Here is an 18,694-nt window from a genome sequence, read left to right as displayed (position 1 = left end):
TAATCTTCAATTGTTCATCTTTGTTCTTCAATATTATGAATATGACTTTGTTCTACTTCAATATATTGATTATGACTTTGCTCTACTTGTTTATATTCGCAATTATATTGTTCTTAGTTTATCATAGTTATATGCTTGGCTTAGTTAGATTGGAATTATATACATGTTTAGGATCGTATAGCGTTTATCCATGTGTACAGTGGGTGAATGATAAGTATTGTGTAGGCGTGGTGCCTATACCATATTTATCTGCGATTGTACCCTATATGCCAGATCGCGGGGTAGTTCATGGTAGTGACAACTCCATTGATTCTTATATAGTCCCCCTCTCGTGTATAGGGCTGGCAGAACAACATTATTACAGGAGAGTGATTGCTATGTTTCTCATCTTCCTTGATAATATCACTATGCATGGGTGTAGTCCTGTCTCGCAATGATTGCCAAGTATAATTGCACTAATTATGATATGCTAGACTGTATAGTTAAGAGTAACTTAGGAAATATTCTTGTAGTTCATCCTAATTCTATGCTAATGACTTGCTAGAATATCTATTGAGGTGCTTATCATTATTATATGTGGCTAAGTTATGCTGATCAGATTAATTATCTTTGTCACCATTCATACTTTATCTATCTTTTATGTGACACTTATCCCTCTATGAAAGAGATAGATAAATGCTCTCAATTATACATGCAATGATAGATACTCCATTCTATATTCTATTCCATAATCAACATTGATGTTTAGCAATCCCTTCCCAGTGGTAAAAATATAAATAACGATATCTGGAATACTTCCCGGTTAAAATGCTACATCGATATTAATCTGTGTGCTTGCAGATCTCATTTTATTATTTATTTAGAAGAGCAATTGCATATTTCAATACCGCGTCTCTCATGTCATGCTGGGGATGACAACTTGGCTTAAGTGGCATGAGGGATAGGTTTGGCATTTTTGGCGCCGTTATCAGAATTAGAAAACTAAGTCTATTTTTGGTAGTGACGTTAAGAATGCCCAACAAGGAGTTGGATCTGTTAGATCTTCCTTGACATTGTATTACTGCAGCATCTGGTTTGTCTTGAGCTATCTCTAGGTTCTTCATTATTTATTTCTAAGTATTTTGTTTAATTGATTTTAGTTCTTGCTTTATTATATTTACTTGATCTCCGCTCATATTGAGTGCTTTAGTTTTCACATGGAACTAGAGTAGTAAGCGCTAGTGTAGACATGGTGTCTAGATTAGGGTGTACCTGAGTTTGCGCCCAATACTCCAAGTTAGTTGTGGTAACCCACAGAGGTGACAGCTCTGTCTGGTCTTTGTATTCCACCACGTTAGGGTTGGTGTTTCATTGAGCTTTTTGGCAGCCTTCCCCCGATTGCTTTAACCCCCATCTTGTTCGAGAGTCGAAAAGGTATTGTTGCTCCAAAGTAGGTAAAGTAAGGTAGATCTAATCTTGACCACCCATTCAACTTAGCAAACCATAAAATCCCTTTGTTCCCTATAATTACCTTTTCCTTGGACGTTCCTAATTATTTTAGTACACTTCACGTTCCCTGTGGAAATCGATACTCTGGAATACTCCCGGGTGAAAGTTACATTGGTATACGTGCGCTTGTAGTTTTTTTTGTTCGCGTTTAAAATACCCAATAGTAGGTGTGGTGCCTACATCATGTTTGCCTACGTTTGCACCCTATATTTCAGGTCGTGTGGTAGATCACGGGTATGACAAACCTGTTGAGTCCTTTGTAGTCCACTCTCCAAATAAAGTTCTTTCTATAGACACTGATTACAAGGAGATGATTGTTTTGCTCTTGATTTTCCTTAGTTATGTTCCTATGCGTAGATATAACCTTGTCTTGCTATGATTGCCAAGTATAATTGCACTAAACATGATATGCTTTGACTTTATAGTTAGAGTAACATAGGAATTATCCTCATAGGTCTGCCTAATCCATGCTAGTGCTATAGACTAGAGTACTCTAGAGATACATTTATCATTCTATGTATGGTTTATCATTATCATTCATTATATATATATATATATATATATATATATTATGTGACTCACCTCTGCATGAGATAGATAGATAAATACATGGTTTTACCTCTTGAGAATACATGCAAAGATATCTAATTCCTTCGCTATCATTTCCATGGGTAAAATTATAAATAACGATACCTGGTTTACTCCAGGTGAAATGCTGCAATGGTGTTACATCTGCGTGTTTGCGGATACCTTATTCTATATTCATTCTAAGAGCATTGCATATTTACTACCACCAGTGCATTTCTAGTGTCATGAAGGGATGACAACCTAGCCACTGAGGATTGGATCTCATTCTATTCTTAGTAGTCATGCTAAAAAATGCCAACACTCAAGTTGTACTAGATGACTGATATGCAAACAAATTTGCTCCTCTTAATAGTATGTTCATCTATCCTAGACTTGGTCTTCAACTTCTCTACACACATATGACTGATGAAATAAAAATATCCTAGGTTATACCTTTGCCTTGTGCATTCTATTCTAACTCCTCCAATGTTGATGCAACACATGCAGCAACCAATCACCAAATGATATGACCCACCTCACATCATCATGTGATCGTATTGGTTCATCGGTCTTGACCTCACTTGCTCTTCACCATTGCCTCGGTCCATCGGCACCAAGTCTTGCTCAAGCTTCACCGTCACACGCGGTCCCTCACTTCAAAGCCTCTGACTTGCCCTTCACACTTGCAACCAGTCCGTCGAGCCAAGCCTTGTCTTGATCTTCTCCACCTGGTCACATGACTCCATGTCATGTCTCATATGTAATGAGCTCCTCCATCTTATATTCACCTGTAGACTAATCTCCTATGTATCTCACATAAACATCATTAGTCCACCTAAGTTGTCACTCTAACAAAACTAAACAAGGACCTTTCAGAGTCACTCAGCGCCATCGCTGTCGTAGCACCGTGCACACGCCATGAGTTCCGCGGTCGGCGGGGCACCACCGTCGCCACCCAGGTGCACCCCAAGCCCTGTAGATGGGTGCCACCATCGCTGCCTCACACACCCCTAGCACCATGGCCGGGTGCCGCAACCAGCCCATGCGCACCGAGAACCATGGCCAGATGCCTCTCCTAGCCACACGACGGTGGGCCTGACTAGCCTTGTTGTGTCCCCCTCTCTTGACTCTGCCGCGGCATTGCCTTGCCAGGCGGCAGTCAGGCTCTGCCGCCACACCCATCGGTGCCATGCTACCTAAGTCGAGGGGTGTGAGCACGACTGGCGAGGTCCGCCATATGGCTTAGAGATGGGCAACGAGCGGCACCACCAGGAACCCTAGCCGCGGATCAGAAAGTGTGGTGAGTCACGGACCGGGAGTGGAGGTGAGGTGAGAGAAGGATGATTTTTCATTTTTTTGAGAAAAATAAAAGGACAAGCCACGAATCGAACCCCAGTCGATGGACCGTGGTGTCACGCGTAGAAGGGCGTGGGGAGTGAGAAGCGTGGCATCAAACATAAGCCATCTAATGAGTTTTGGTATTTTAATAGCGCTTGATTTTAATGAAGACAAATTCATGTTTGTATTTTTTAGGTGCATAATGATAAAAGGCTCTGAGCAAACATCAAAACTAGAGGATAACAACTTACGCCTAGAACTTTGTGACTACAGCAGCGCTTGTACAACCAACCAAACACGGATGGCTGATAATCATGCAAAGCTCAGCTTGCGCAGCCAACCAAACATGGTGAAGACAATTAAGCATTAATTTGGGCAGGCAATGAAGCACACACTATCAGAAGTTGAGACCAATTCAGAAAACCAACACAAAAATACTAACTTTAGATTCTCATCATGCATCAAAGCAAGCTTGTCCATATACAAACTCCATATAGTTATTACTTTGAAACTATAAGTCCTGTAACATATTTGAATACAACACAAGTTCACTCAGTTGCGATGGAGTCACCATTCGTAACTGGCAGCAGGCACCCCACAGAAGTCTTCTCCACCAGGACCACATAGTAATCCAAACTTTGCAACTTGCACGAAAACAGATAGCATACTTTGCGCAAGTGAGATCCATAAGTAGTCGAATTTTACCCTGCTAAATAACCTAAAGACTGTTTCTTATAGAGAACCCCAGGACTGAAAATGATATAGTAAGTGCCCACATTGCCTAGTGTTCTCGATTAAAGCTGCACCTTGCGGTCATAAATCCAACTGAAAGGAATAACTGGTGCTTGCTTCGCCCTTGCTTGAGCTCTTTCGTCCAATCGCCTGATTCTAGGTGCCAAGGTACAGACGAAATCCTGTGCCCTTCTCCCTTCTCCAGACAGCCCAGTGAGATCTGCAACTTTCCACCTCTGGACCAAGAACTCAAGGATGTCAGCATAATCTTTAGCAGTGTAGACGCCCAGCCTCTGCGCCACTGCACTGAAGTGCTCAAACAGGTTGTCATCCTTGCCATCGTACATGAGATGAGCAGGCATTGTGATCTTCTTCCTCATCATGTCAGCAAATGCAAGCACTGTGTAATCAGGATCAATCTCAAAGAGCTTCTCGACTATCTTGGTGTAGGCTGTTTCATGGCGCTTTTCATCAGCTGCTATTGTACCACATATCTGGGCCAGCTTGAGATCACCATACTCCTTGGCATGCCTTGCAGTATTCCCATGCGATACAAATGTTGCTCTTTCTTGAAATGATGTGTAAAGGAAACCCAAGTATGGGTTGTTCTCAGTTCCAGGATCCTGCATAAGAAAGAAATGAAAATAGAAATTACACTTATGGCTATGTTCAACGAGTTATCCAAAATAGCTCACTCCACACCACATCATTATTTTTTCTCCATTTATCCAATTCTTCAACATGTATAAAAGTATATAACATTTGTTGTCACATAATTATCAAAAGTAAACATAGAAGATTTCATGATTCATTGGAAGTTATAAATGGAAGGAAAGGGAAACACAGATATCAGTAGTGCTTAACTGCTTACCATTCCGGAACCAATCAGATACTGTATGGTCTTCTCAATTTGTTTCATGTCAACCCGTCCAGTAAGGTACATATACTTATTAAGGAGGTCACCATGTCTATTCTCTTCAGCTGTCCATGCCCTTGTCCAAACCGCCCACGTGGTTGGACTTGCACCAGTTTCATCCCGGACTCCATCAAGGGTGTTAAGCATTGTTTGATAGGTAGGTAAGGCTTCCTCGGTAACCATATCACCAACTAAGCAAACAAAGTACTCATCAGGTATTTCATTTGCCCGCTCCCTCAGTTCTTTAACTTCATCATAAAATCCATCAGAAGAAGGCTCTGGTAGGAAGTCCTGTGGCTGCCATGACTTTTCAACTGGCTTCAGTAGGTTCAATAGGTTATCCTTGGCCCAAGGTTGAAGTGAATCAAAAATCTCCCGCTTCTGAGGTGGTAGTGAATGGGTAATTTGGCGATGTACCTCTCGTGGAGGAGTATAGGGTTCTTTGACAGTTTTGACCCTATTAAAAGCAACCAAGTATAATCAGAAAAATGGAAAAGGAACATTGCACAGTAACGATAGTAGTTGGCAAGGTGAACAGGTGATCCATTCATAAGAGATAAAACAAAAGAAAATGCATGCAACTAGCAACTAAATATCTACCACGAACCACATATTTCTTGCAGCAAACTTAAGAGAACAAACTATATAGCACAAAACCTCTAGACTGCAAACTTCCACATGTTTCTTGGAGAAAATTTAGAGAACAAACTATCTACAACAAAACCTCTGGACTGGAAATTTCCAAATATTGCTTGCCAAAAATTTACAGTAACCAAGAAATCTCTTTAGCAATTCATAAGCCACATGGGGCAAAGCAAAACATCTTATTTACATATGGCAGGAAGGACTTCTGATCTTTGCATAGATAGTTTGTCTCAGGCTTTCACAATTTACCATAAACAGGGCAAGCATCTGACACAATAATCATTACTGGAATTTTCCAAACATAGGTATTATCTAAGGGGGTGAGTTTAAGTGCTAATGTTAAAATTGCAACATATACTACAATAAGACAGGGGTACCAAGTGCAATGTTTGATCAACTAAAGTACAACCAAATTCTCACGTTTGTGGCACTTCACGATTAACAATATATGGTAGTTCACAATTAACCAAATTCATGTGAAAAATATATGGCACCTTACAATTAACAATACATCTTTATCGACTCATCAGCAATTTATTAACCACTTCTCACGTTTGATGGCAGGTAGTGACTTTTTTTAATGAAACTACTTTCTTACTGTTTCATATAGTACCAAATGCAGCAGTTCGACAATTTATAATCATGTATGTTTCAGGACTGTTCTTGATCCTAATTTCGTGCGGCAAACTTAAGCTCTGTTATGATTGCAGAAATTTGGACAAATTCTTACTGCATAGCCCTCTAAAATAACACATTTATTGTCATCCAATCGAAAGTGACAAAATCCAGTTGCTTAATTGATAAATTCAGATGTAACATTAAAACGAATGCAAACCAATCGTTTCTTAAGTTCACGACAACTCAATCGCCATCAGCAGATTTGAACAAGTTGAGACATCAGCAGCCAACTACTTTCTGCATGGTACCAATACCGCCGCAAAGCAGCTCAGATCACGAAACCAGGGGCGGATCACTAACAAACGGTCCAGATCACAAGCACAAACGGGAAAAATAAACGAGATGACGAAAACCCAGGCACAAATCTTTCCAAAATCATGGATCTCGAGAAGAACGATGGGGGTGGGGGTGGGAGGTGAAAAAAAAAGACCGCAAGGTGGCATCTCTGCCCCGTCCAGATCATGAATCAATCGCAAAGGTGGAAATTTCACCAGTGATTTGCTTCGATCCACCGGGCCAAGTGACTGCAGATCGCGAATCTCACTTACCCCAAAGATCGTGGCTCCCAAGAACCAACACATTTCCGCGAAGGAAAGCATCTCACGGCGAGGAAGACAGCGAGAGGCGAGGGATCCGTTGTGCTCACCTGTTGATGGTGGACGCCATGGCCACCACCACCCCACGGGCCATCCTCCTCCGCGCGAACGGCGGCAGCGGCGCTGCCGCGGCGCCATGCGACACGGGGGACGCCCTCAGCGCCATGGCGATCCCTCGACGGTCACCGCCTCGGCAAAGATCTCGACGGGGAGGACGGGATCTTAGGCGCTCGTGGTTGTCCCCTTCCCTGTGCCTGCTGTGCTGCACTCGCGCTGGCGCTGCAACAAGGGGTTCCTCTCGACGTTGAGGTCGGCTATTAAAAAGGGTCTACTGGCCGCCGTGAATATCAGTTTTTTAATTTTCTTTTGTCGTTATTTCACTTTAATTTAATATGTTTTTCATTGAATTTTCTCCAGTGCTGAGTCAGCGTTTCCAACCTCTTTTGGTGGCGTGCATTCAAAATTCGGCCGTCACGGAAGGATGCAGTCGGTCCATTTGTGCAGAAAATCGCCAAGACTTGAGGAAGTGGACCCGGCTGCTTAGATTTACAAAGTATATTGTTGATGGAACCCATATTAGAAAAAATTGCAGTCCACCGTTCTAAATTGTAGTCAAATCGTGTGCATTTGGTCAGTTCATTGAGGATGATGAGCCAGACACATAATTTTAACATTCTTGCACATGATGGTAAAAAAACATGAGTTTGAAAGTGCTCGTAAGGGTAAGGTGTATGTATGTGCGTTCATAGAGGTGAGTGTGTAGTTATGTATGTGAGCATCTACATCTGAGGTAAATCAAATGATTCAGTGCTTCCACAGTTTCACACTCAAATGAAGTTAGGCCAAACTCAGTTCATAGTTTCATGCATCATTACTAAGACAATGAAACTTGGATGAAACACTTGCTTAGATGAAACTTATTTTTTCTCTCTTGTTAAATACGCTGTCATATCATTAAAAGTACATAGTCTTTCCGTCCTGAAATATGGTGCATTATAACCTCTAAAAGTTGCTCGCTCCGTATTGGATTTAGAAGTCGTTTAAAATAACGACACGGTCTCAAAAACATAACTTTGACCACTTATTTTTATAAAAATATTTAAGAGAAAATGATATATGTATACTTTTATAAAAGTATTTTTCAAGACAAATCTATTCATATAATTTTTACATTTGCAAACTCAACAACTAAAGGTTATTGATAATTTATACTCTCAATATTTGATCAAATATTGTCTAAAATGACTTCTAAATTCTATATAGAAAAAGTATATTGTTGTATTTAGTATCCTATGTTGTACAAGCTATCATGGGGGCTATTCCCATGCCAATCAGGGGTGAAGCTAGCTTGTAGCTAGTGGGTGCAAATGCACCACCTAAAATTTAGAATAACAGCGTTTTTTTTTCTAAAATTTCACCATATATGCACTACGTATAGCACAAGTCTATGCATCCACAAGACAAGTACACCATCCTCTAATTTGCTCTAGCTTCGCCACTGATGTCAATATAAGGGGGTGTTTAGTTGGGGTTGGTAAAGTTTATTAGGTAATGTAGCCTTTTCGTCTAATTTGAATTTATTATTTAATTATAGACTAATTAGGTTTAAAAAATTCGTCTCACAAATTACTTTGTAGCTGTGTTTTTGGTTTCGTAAATAGTCTATATTTATTATTCCATATATGTAACCAAACATTGGATGTAATGGACGATAAAGTTTAAAACACCCCCTGACACCAAGCCGAGACCTGGACAAAGCAACTCATTCACCGACTTTGACGACAAAAGAGAAGAAGATAGACCACCTCATTTATCAAATACATATGCTTAATAAAGAATAAATTCATGATGAACCATCTCATCTGGAATGGAGTATCTCCTCGAACCAAACACCGTATAAAAGATTGGTTATAATTTTTGCTGAAGGATGAAGCGGTACAACTGCGCATTATGGGCGACCGCGAGTCGTAGGTGAAAATAGTGTACCGCTGTACTCGCTCAATCGACTGGGCCGGTTTAGATCCTTTAAAATTCTAAAAATTTATAAGATATTTTATCACATCAAATCTTACACTATATACATAGAGTATTAAATATAAATAAAAAATAACTAATTATATAATTTATCTATAAATTATGATATTAATCTTTTATACCTAATTAATCTATTATTAGATAATGTTTAATAAATATAAACAAAAATACTACAATATCAAAATTGCAAAAAAATTTCCATTTAAACACGGCCTGAGATGGTTGGGCAGGCCGCGCAACGCACCTCTTTTGTTGTGCTGCAATAAATAGGTGGCACGTTGCTTATAAAGGTCTTGTTTTTGAGAGTGAAAAAATTTTAGGTGTCACACCGTAGAATGTTAGAAGAGATGTTCAGATACTAATAAAAAATTAATACACAACTCATCTGGAAACTGTGATACAAATTTATTAAGCCTAATTAATCCATCGTTAGTACATTTAAGTTACTGTACCACTTAAGGCTAATCATGAACTAACTAGACTTAAAAAATTCGTCTCGTGATTTCCAACTAAACTGTGTAATTAGTTTATTTTTTATCTATATTTTACTCCTGTTCGCTTGAGCTTATCAGGCGAATCAGTTAACCATTCAATAATGTTTTTCTCTCATAATAAATCAATCAACGGTAGTTTCTGCCATTGCTTATGAGCTAAACAAACATTGCCGACCATCAATATATAGAGGACGCAAGCTGCTTCCAGAAGCATGCCAAGTTTGCACATTTGGGTCTCTTTAGAACGAGGGGCATTTTCCTTATTATATTCTGTTTTTTAAATAAACTAATTCCTATAAAATCCATCTACATTTTTTTGTAAATTTTTACGTTTCAAATGGATCCTTAAAAGGATGATGGACCTAACCTACTCTATGTTTTCCAAAAGGTTATGGGAATATTATTAAGATATCTATGCATGCTTCACTGTGATTTATTAAGATAAAAAAGAACGGGAAGAATGTTGTTGAGAAAAATATAATACATCGTTACAAATGTTGACGGTCCTTAAGTATCAAATTTAATTATCAAATAAATAAAGAAAAGGATCTAAATGCAACCAACACCCAGACTTAGGGTTTTATCTGACAGAATTCCACGAGTTTTGGTGTTTGTCTATTTCTGCAGGGGGTTATCAGGAAATACGGAAGAAAGACCCACATGTCGAGATTACATAGAGATATCAACGCACCGCACAATTTTCTACCATCTAGAAGACTCCAGAAGCCATGGGAAGGAAGCGGAGGCCGAAAGGGGCCCATCAGGACTCTCTTCGCTCGGGATGTTCCACCGACCTATTGGATCAAGGAAAACATAGTACCACCTCACCTACCGACCCAAAAACGCATAGAGGAGGAGGACTATATAAGGAGACCCCTGGCCCCTGAGAAGACAAGAAATTATCATAGAGATTACTCGAAGGAAAACCTCTTCTCTAATTAATATTTCTTTTTAGGCTTAGCAACCAATGCAAAGTAGAAATAGATCTTCTAGTTTCTACTAGATTGAGAGAGATAGAGTGGAGGTGTAGATTGGAGGAAGCCCGGCCTGTCGGTGTCTACTCCAAGCTTGTACCTGCGGGATCAAGTTCTCCTAACCCGAAGCTTGCTCCTAGGATTCTTCAGTATTTCGAGTTCTAAATTCTAGTAAGTTCTTGTTTTATTGTTCTTATGGTTTATGAGTTTACTTTAATCTCTTCGCGTAGAGTTTAGAGTAATCATTGCTGGCGTAAACGTGGTGTTTAGGCTGGGGTACTCATAGATATTCCCTGACTAGCTGGACCGTGGTAGTAGTGAGGAACGTGACAATTCCGAGTTACCTTTGCAGATCACATCTCGTTAGCAGGAAGGATAGGGTTTATAGGTGCGGGTTGAACATCCTTTGTGGTGTCTAGATTCCGTTAGCCTCCCCATTAGAACAGTAGATCATCCTTACCAAGGTTAGAAGGAGACTACGGTTGCAGTCTTCTCTATTTATCACTCACATCGAAAGACATTCTTTGTAGCCTAAAGGGATAGTAGCAATAGATTTGGTTAGTCAGATGCACCCTTTCTCCCAGTGGTAAAAATATAAATACGATAACTCTGGATAATCTCCCGGGTGAAATGCTCACCGATATCCGTGCGCTTGCGGATCATTTCCTTATTGCGTTACCAAATATCAACAAGCATTTCTGGCGCCGTTGCCGGGGAGAAAGACGGTTTGCTGAGATAACTTTGAGTCTTGCTATTATCTTGTATTATACTTTTATTCTTTTATCTTTTTATTTTTATCTTTATGGATAACTCAAATTCCATACCTATTATTAAATTCTTTGCACCTTCGGAGACCAGCCATAGACCATGGGAGTCAACACGTCCTGCCCCTAATTATGATCTGTGTCCGGAGTTGATTGCAATAGGTCAAAACCAACCCTTTTCTATAGCTGAGGTCCTATCTTTTAATGAAGAAGATAATGCACTTTTAGCCACACCTAGGGAATCTGTTAATCTTTCTATAAATTCTGGTTTAGACCTAGCCCTACAAGACCATGTTTTTCCTAGATATTTTCACATTGGTCTTAATCATATAACCTTTGGTAGAGTCCTTTTTTCTTTATCTATTAGTAAAGGAAGGTATGTCTTCAATCGTGGACATCCTTCTTGTACTAATCTTCATAGAATAACCTTAGAGATAGAGAAGGAATCATCTCCCAGACGAGGAAAGGAAGTTTCAATAGCCGATTTTCAAACATTTCAATCCCATAATTCGGCTATCCATCCCATCCTTGAGCTTAATAATTTCTACTATGCTCTTTCTCTTGAACCTCCCGATAATCCTATGAACCTCTCTAGACATCCCATGCATAAGAAGGAGGATCGAGAAGAGCAACATCAATGGCTAGAGGTCATTAAAAATCCATGTGCTATCACCATTGAATGGTTAGATAAAACAAACTTGAGAGACAATCCTAGAGGAATTTTAAGCATTCATGAAGAATCATCCTTGGAGTTTGAGAGAAACAACTGTGAGCATGGAAGTTATTTCATAAATACCTCACCCAGTCCTTGCTCATATAAAACATCTCTCCAATCAATTTGTCTCTCCATCCTTACCACATTTGAGATCTCCAACCCCCTCTTCCTCTTCATTTATAGAAACTTTAAAAGGGCGGTTCTCGATGCATATGTCTATAATAAATATTGCAGATATCGTTGAGTTAATCTTGATATAGGTCAGCGTTGGAGGGGAAACCACTTCGCTGGCATAAATTGATGGTTTCCTAAGGATAAGCTTAGCGTCCTTAAACAAGCACTATCAGATCGTAACATGAACTTTTAATTATTTGCAACATTGCCTTGTGTATTGAGCATATTGAGATAATTGTAGAAATATTCCTTCGGGTATTCTTGTCACTAACCTTTCCAGGATTGGAGCAAGAAGATCCGAGGAATGACAAACACAAGGTATGTCCAACCAATCAGCATGCAGCATTGAATTAAATTCATCCAATCTTGAATTTTGCAAAATTCAAGCTTGGGGGAGTACTTCACATAAAAACATCCTTTGCCATGTTACTATGTTGGTTGTCCTTACCTTTGAGACGTGCTCAATTTGTTAAATACTAATCACGCTACTTAATCTCCACTTGAGTAGATCTCTATAAATGCCATCACGCTACCTTTGTTTATCCTAGTAAGTGTTAGTTTGGAAGTACTGCACATACTTCTATTGGCTTTTAAATTAAGCATGGTGCTTAGGTTAAACAGCCTTCCTTAATCTGATTAGACATGGAGTCTAGTTCGGTTATTGAACTAAAAACTGCTTGTGTAGACATTGGTATATTTTGTCGGACTAACCCTTGCAGGAAAACTTTCAATATCAACCTAGGAAGTCCTGAGATACAAACTCGCATTGGAGATGAAGAAAGTGACACATGATGTTTAACAATTTGCACAAGAAAGACGTAGCTCATAAGAGATAATTCATGGAGGGTGCCACAAACACGATGCACAACCGCTAAGGAAGGAAAGCTTCCACAAGGTGATACTGTACCGTCACTCTTCAAGTAAGGTAACACCTTAAGGTACTTGACTATCGCTTTTATAAGCTTCTCCTTGGTTCTAGCATTCACATAAATAAAGAGACAAACATGTATGATTTATAACTCCAGATTAACCAACTCAATTAATTCAACATGTTTAGTCCTTTAATCTTTGTTCTTAGTACTACCTTTGTGATCCCACGCTCCTAAACATATAAGCTAATATGTTGCACATTCAATATTTGGAAGATATAAACAAAACATAAATATAGATAGATTATCTTTCCATTAGGTTGAGCCATCTGATCTGACAAATGTTTCAAATACTACACTCATGATCTTATTATCCATCAACTTTGTCTTGCTCACTATGCTTAAGGTTAGAGAAGAACAAATACACTTTTGGTTCTGTTGGTGTTTTCCACCAACAGAGCCCATACACTTGATCTCTGCCTTGTCTCTATGAACAGGTACACTTCAAGCAAAACATGAAGGAGTTTTACAACTCCCAGACTCCACCAAGTGAAGAACCTAAATCTATGAGCACAAACACACTGAGCAGGATATTGCCAACACCATACTTCGAACTGCTGGGCAAAGAAGAACATGGGTGACACCGTATCAAGAGGTGCAGACGTCAAGGTCCACACCTAATCAAATGATGCACCTAAAGGATGAAGATGGTGGAAAGTCTTGTCCAGAAGACTTAAAACATTGGATCCTTGTCGGAAGAGGTCAACATCATCGACTCAAGTCACCTTTCTTGATCAAGAAGGACGACCCTGGTGTTCCAAGCATCGAGTGCGCAATCAATGGATACTCTTTTCAGAAGACACTCTACGACACCGGATCTGACGACAACATAATGGCCGCAGTCACTTATCAGCTGCTGCATGGAACCATGCCCCTACAACCAATATATTCAGCTCCAGATGATTTTCAGGTCATTGACATGGGAGAAGACGAATATGATCCACCCACCATCCTTGGAAGACCGTTCCTCAACACTATCAAAGTAATCATCTACATTGGAACCGGAGAAGTCCACATGTACTTCCCCTCTGAGAAGGTACGCAACTATTTTACTGACCATAACTATATAGTTGAAGACTCTAAGCAGGTCAGGACAAGAAGACGACGCAACCGCAACCAGAGGAGGTAAATCATCAAGAACGGATGGGTAGACTACGAAGGAGAAGTGATAAGGACTGAAGACATACAGCTTGAACAGAACTGTCCTGAGGAGACCATAGCACCGAGTCAGGTGTGGAGGGAGAAGATAGTTATACACGAAGAGAGGCGCCGCCGGAATCACCGACTACGCCACCTAGCGAACTCCAGGACGACTGAGAAAATAGAGAGTCCCGTTCGGAGGACATAAAAATACCGAACGCCTTGCCAAGAGGTAAACTTGGTAGTTACCCTTTTCTTTCAATTATTCAATTATAATTTGCTTAGTTAATCAGGTTCATGCTATCTTGAAAAGAAAATAAAAATGTTAAAAAATAGTAAGCCCCATGTGAGTATGCTCATGGCATAAAACCCATAAGTACATTTACTGTGGTGGCATAAAAATAAAATAAATAAGTTTTCATCTTACAATAAAAATATATATATAAAAAAATAATAATAATAAGTGTTTGATCCTGCTAAATAAATAACATTTATTAAGAAAGCTCAACATGATGAAGGCTAGATATTTATGCTAACACTTAATTAGTTCCACAAGCTTTGTTGTCTATTTGAGCTCCACAGAATTTAAGAATCAAGAAGACTAGCAGACGGAGGACATTCTAATTGCTGTCAGAATGCTGCTGACTTTCAAATACACCTCTGCCACCTGCTAGCTACATCAAGAGAAATTACGTCAAAATTCAGCTTGGGGGCGAGCACCCCTATTTATCTCGCTAAGTATTTCTACCTATCTTTATACTTATATTATGTTAGAATATTAAAATACATAAACTATGAAAAACCAAATAAATATTTTGTGCTTATATATATCTTTTGCTTAGTATGTTTAATAAATAAATAAAGTGGCTCTGCTAATCTGAATCTTAATAATAAAACTCTAGCATGGATATGATGAATAGTTGCTCTGCCTAATTTGCAATTTTGAAGTTCTCTCTCAAGTTTAGACATAACTGTTATAATTTAAATCTTGCTCTAGACCTAAACTTGTGGGATGAAAACTTGATCTGAAGTCTAAGTTGTTAACGGATACGATATGGAAAGGTTGAGCTGCTGTTTATCTGTTCCTAGAGATGCTAGAATTCTGGAGAATTTTATCTTTGAAAATCTTTGAAATGTTGCATGATGAGTTCCTGTATGATGAGAGTTCAAAATCCTACCACAGCCATATGTACATGCTTATTAGACTATGAACCATACATTCACTTTTTACTGCTTATGAGCATTGAGTGTGGTCAAGCTGTGTAGACCCTTAGGAGCTTGTCATGTAGTTAAAATGAAGATTCACTTGCACGTTCACTCATACATGATACTTCTACTCCGGAAGTACCATCCACATACATCCACTCATTTCCATCTCCAGATTCACCCAAAATTATTCTACTCCTAATCCGGAAGAGAATAGTCAAAAACATTTTCCTATCCCTGTTATTCCCTGTGAAATAAATGCTCCAAATATTTTGGTTACTACCACTTGCTATATTATCTCAAGAGATGAGTGCTCTGAAAAAAAAGAGGAAAGAGAAGAAAAGAAAAAAAAATATAAACGAGGAAATAAAAGGGGCAAGTGCCCGGAACCTCGAAAGAAAGAAAAAGTGAGACGAGAGGTAAAAATGGACAAGTGTCCGACAGTAGAATTAGGGGTACAAGATATCCACCTGAGAGGAAAGAAAAAGAAGAGCATCTCATTCTCCTCATAAAGTTTCAAAAAGCAAGGAAGGTATGTATCCCCTCAAAAGAGCAAAAGTAGAATTAGAATTTCACCATTGTTATCACCATCATCACCATACACCATTCATTCGCCACACATGCACATCTTGATTTGGCTTATTGATTTGTTTCTTTGGATCCATGGTTTGACTATACAATAAATGTCTTGTAAGTATGTATACTTTATCTCCCACCTATGAGCTCCAGATATTAAAGCCTTATTAGAGTAGGGTGAGAGAGAAGGCAATGTCACTATGCCTTATACTACAAATACCACATATCTTGAGAGAAGGCATATACCATCACTGCCTTGATAAGGATCCAGAAATACCACAAAAGAGAGATTTAGAGAGTCATACAAGGAATCTCTGAGTTTTATTTGAAAATCTGCAAAAACCCCAGAGCTATAGCTGATCAAGAATAAGAGACATGACACTTGGCTAGACTGTTCTATCTTTTAACTACTCAAGACAGAAGTGACGGTTACAAGTCCCATGGTGAAAGGTAAAGTAAGTAAGTTTTAGTTCTTGACAGTTTACTCTAACTCAGAGATGAGATCTTATTTAAAAGCATGTGTACCGTCAAATTTTTAAGATATTGCAACAACTTTTGATCCATAGCTGAGTCTATCCTTGCTCAGGGACGAGCAAGAGGTAAGCTTGGGGGAGTTTGTTGACGGTCCTTAAGTATCAAATTTAATTATCAAATAAATAAAGAAAAGGATCCAAATGCAACCAACACCCAGACTTAGGGTTTTATCTGACAGAATTCCACGAGTTTTGGTGTTTGTCTATTTCTGTAGGGGGTTATCAGGAAATACGGAAGAAAGGCCTACATGTCGGGATTACATAGAGATATCAACGCACCGCGCAATTTTCTACCATCTAGAAGACTCCAGAAGCCACGGAAGGAAGCGGAGGCCGAAAGGGGCCAGGCCCAGGGCGCCCGCCCTGAGGACCTGGGCGCCCGCCCCCTATTGGATGCCAATCAGGACTCTCTTCGCTCGGGATGTTCCACCGACCTATTGGATCAAGGAAAACATAGTACCACCTCGCCTACCGACCCAAAAACGCATAGAGGAGGAGGACTATATAAGGAGACCCCCTGGCCCCTGGAGAAGACAAGAAATTATCATAGAGATTACTCGAAGGAAAACCTCTTCTCTAATTAATATTTCTTTTTAGGCTTAGCAACCAATGTAAAGTAGAAATAGATCTTCTAGTTTCTACTAGATTGAGAGAGATAGAGTGGAGGTGTAGATTGGAGGAAGCCCGGCCTGTCGGTGTCTACTCCAAGCTTGTACCTGCGGGATCAAGTTCTCCTAACCCGAAGCTTGCTCCTAGGATTCTTCAGTATTTCGAGTTCTAAATTCTAGTAAGTTCTTGTTTTATTGTTCTTATGGTTTATGAGTTTACTTTAATCTCTTCGCGTAGAGTTTAGAGTAATCATTGCTAGCGTACATGTGGTGTTTAGGCTGGGGTACTCATAGATATTCCCTGACTAGCTGGACCGTGGTAGTAGTGAGGAACGTGACAATTCCGAGTTACCTTTGTAGATCACATGTCGTTAGCAGGAAGGATAGGGGTTATAGATGCGGGTTGAACATCCTTTGTGGTGTCTAGATTCCGTTAGCCTCCCCATTAGAACAGTAGATCATCCTTACCAAGGTTAGAAGGAGACTACGGTTGCAGTCTTCTCTCTTTATCACTCACATCGAAAGACATTCTTTGTAGCCTAAAGGGATAGTAGCAATAGATTTGGTTAGTCAGATGCACCCTTTCTCCCAGTGGTAAAAATATAAATACGATAGCTCTGGATAATCTCCCGGGTGAAATGCTCACCGATATCCGTGCGCTTGCGGATCATTTCCTTATTGCGTTACCAAATATCAACAACAAATACTTGTTGTTTTCCATTTACTTAGTACTACAAAATCAAACTATAGAAATGGTGAAAAGACGACGGACTCAACATGTCTCTAGTAAAATTGAGTTCTTGCCTCAGAAGCACGTTTCATAGCCAGCTTTAGGTTGTTTTTGTCCTAGTCAAATTAAGTTACCTAACAGGTTATCCTTCTAGCCAATTTTAGTCCATTATCGAAAATGTGTATCTTGATTCATGAATCTATAGCTCGTGAGAAAGAGTTTCCGCTCATGCTCGATTTCTACTAGTTCTAAGCCAACTAGGCTTAGCGGACCATCCGACATTGAGTTATCATCTAAAGGTATCGATATTTCTTAGTGTAACTATCAGGTTCTGGATTTTACGGCAACGGCGTTAGAAAGTTTGTTGACATTTTTAGCATCACTATCAGGTTTTGTATTCCCTGACAAGGGCGCTAGAAATGCTTGATGATATTTCATATACTCAAGTATAATATTCTGCAAGCGCACAGAATACTATTGTAGTTTTCGTTATTCTAGGTATCGTATTTATCCATAGGGAAGCAACGGTTAAAGATGATGATAGTTAACCATCATGTATCTACTAACTAGTATACGACTCAGACTAATGGGGGTGAATGATAAATGATAAGAGTTATTGAAAAGATCAAGATGCCCAAGAGGGGGGTGAATTGGGTTTCTCTAAAAATTTAAGCAACCATAAGCTCCAATTCAACCCCTTGTGCCTAATGTGACTAGAGAGCTACCGGATAAAAGTTTTGCAACCTAGTTCCAATCCTATTCTAGCAAGGCAATTCTAAGAATGTAAAAACTCAAAGTAAATGCACAAAGTAAGTGCTAGAAAGTAAAGGAGGAGGGCAAGAAAGTGCTCGGCGATG

The 18,694-nt window shown here is 39.5% G+C and overlaps 1 protein-coding gene across 1 annotated transcript; it reads right to left on the bottom strand.

Moving 5' to 3' along the window:
- LOC8070798 (stearoyl-[acyl-carrier-protein] 9-desaturase 5, chloroplastic) lies at positions 3,812-7,243 on the bottom strand. The gene is made up of 3 exons (XM_002446233.2): positions 7,011-7,243; positions 4,997-5,498; positions 3,812-4,748 (listed from the first exon to the last, which is right to left on the bottom strand). Exons 1-3 carry the CDS (start codon positions 7,124-7,126, stop codon positions 4,188-4,190), a joined length of 1,179 nt encoding a protein of 392 aa, XP_002446278.1. The 5' UTR covers positions 7,127-7,243; the 3' UTR covers positions 3,812-4,187.

Source organism: Sorghum bicolor, chromosome 6 (assembly GCF_000003195.3).
Source record: "Sorghum bicolor cultivar BTx623 chromosome 6, Sorghum_bicolor_NCBIv3, whole genome shotgun sequence".
Taxonomy (NCBI): domain Eukaryota; kingdom Viridiplantae; phylum Streptophyta; class Magnoliopsida; order Poales; family Poaceae; genus Sorghum; species Sorghum bicolor.
Note: the sequence above shows the minus strand (reverse complement) of the source record. Positions and strands in the feature narration are given on the sequence as shown.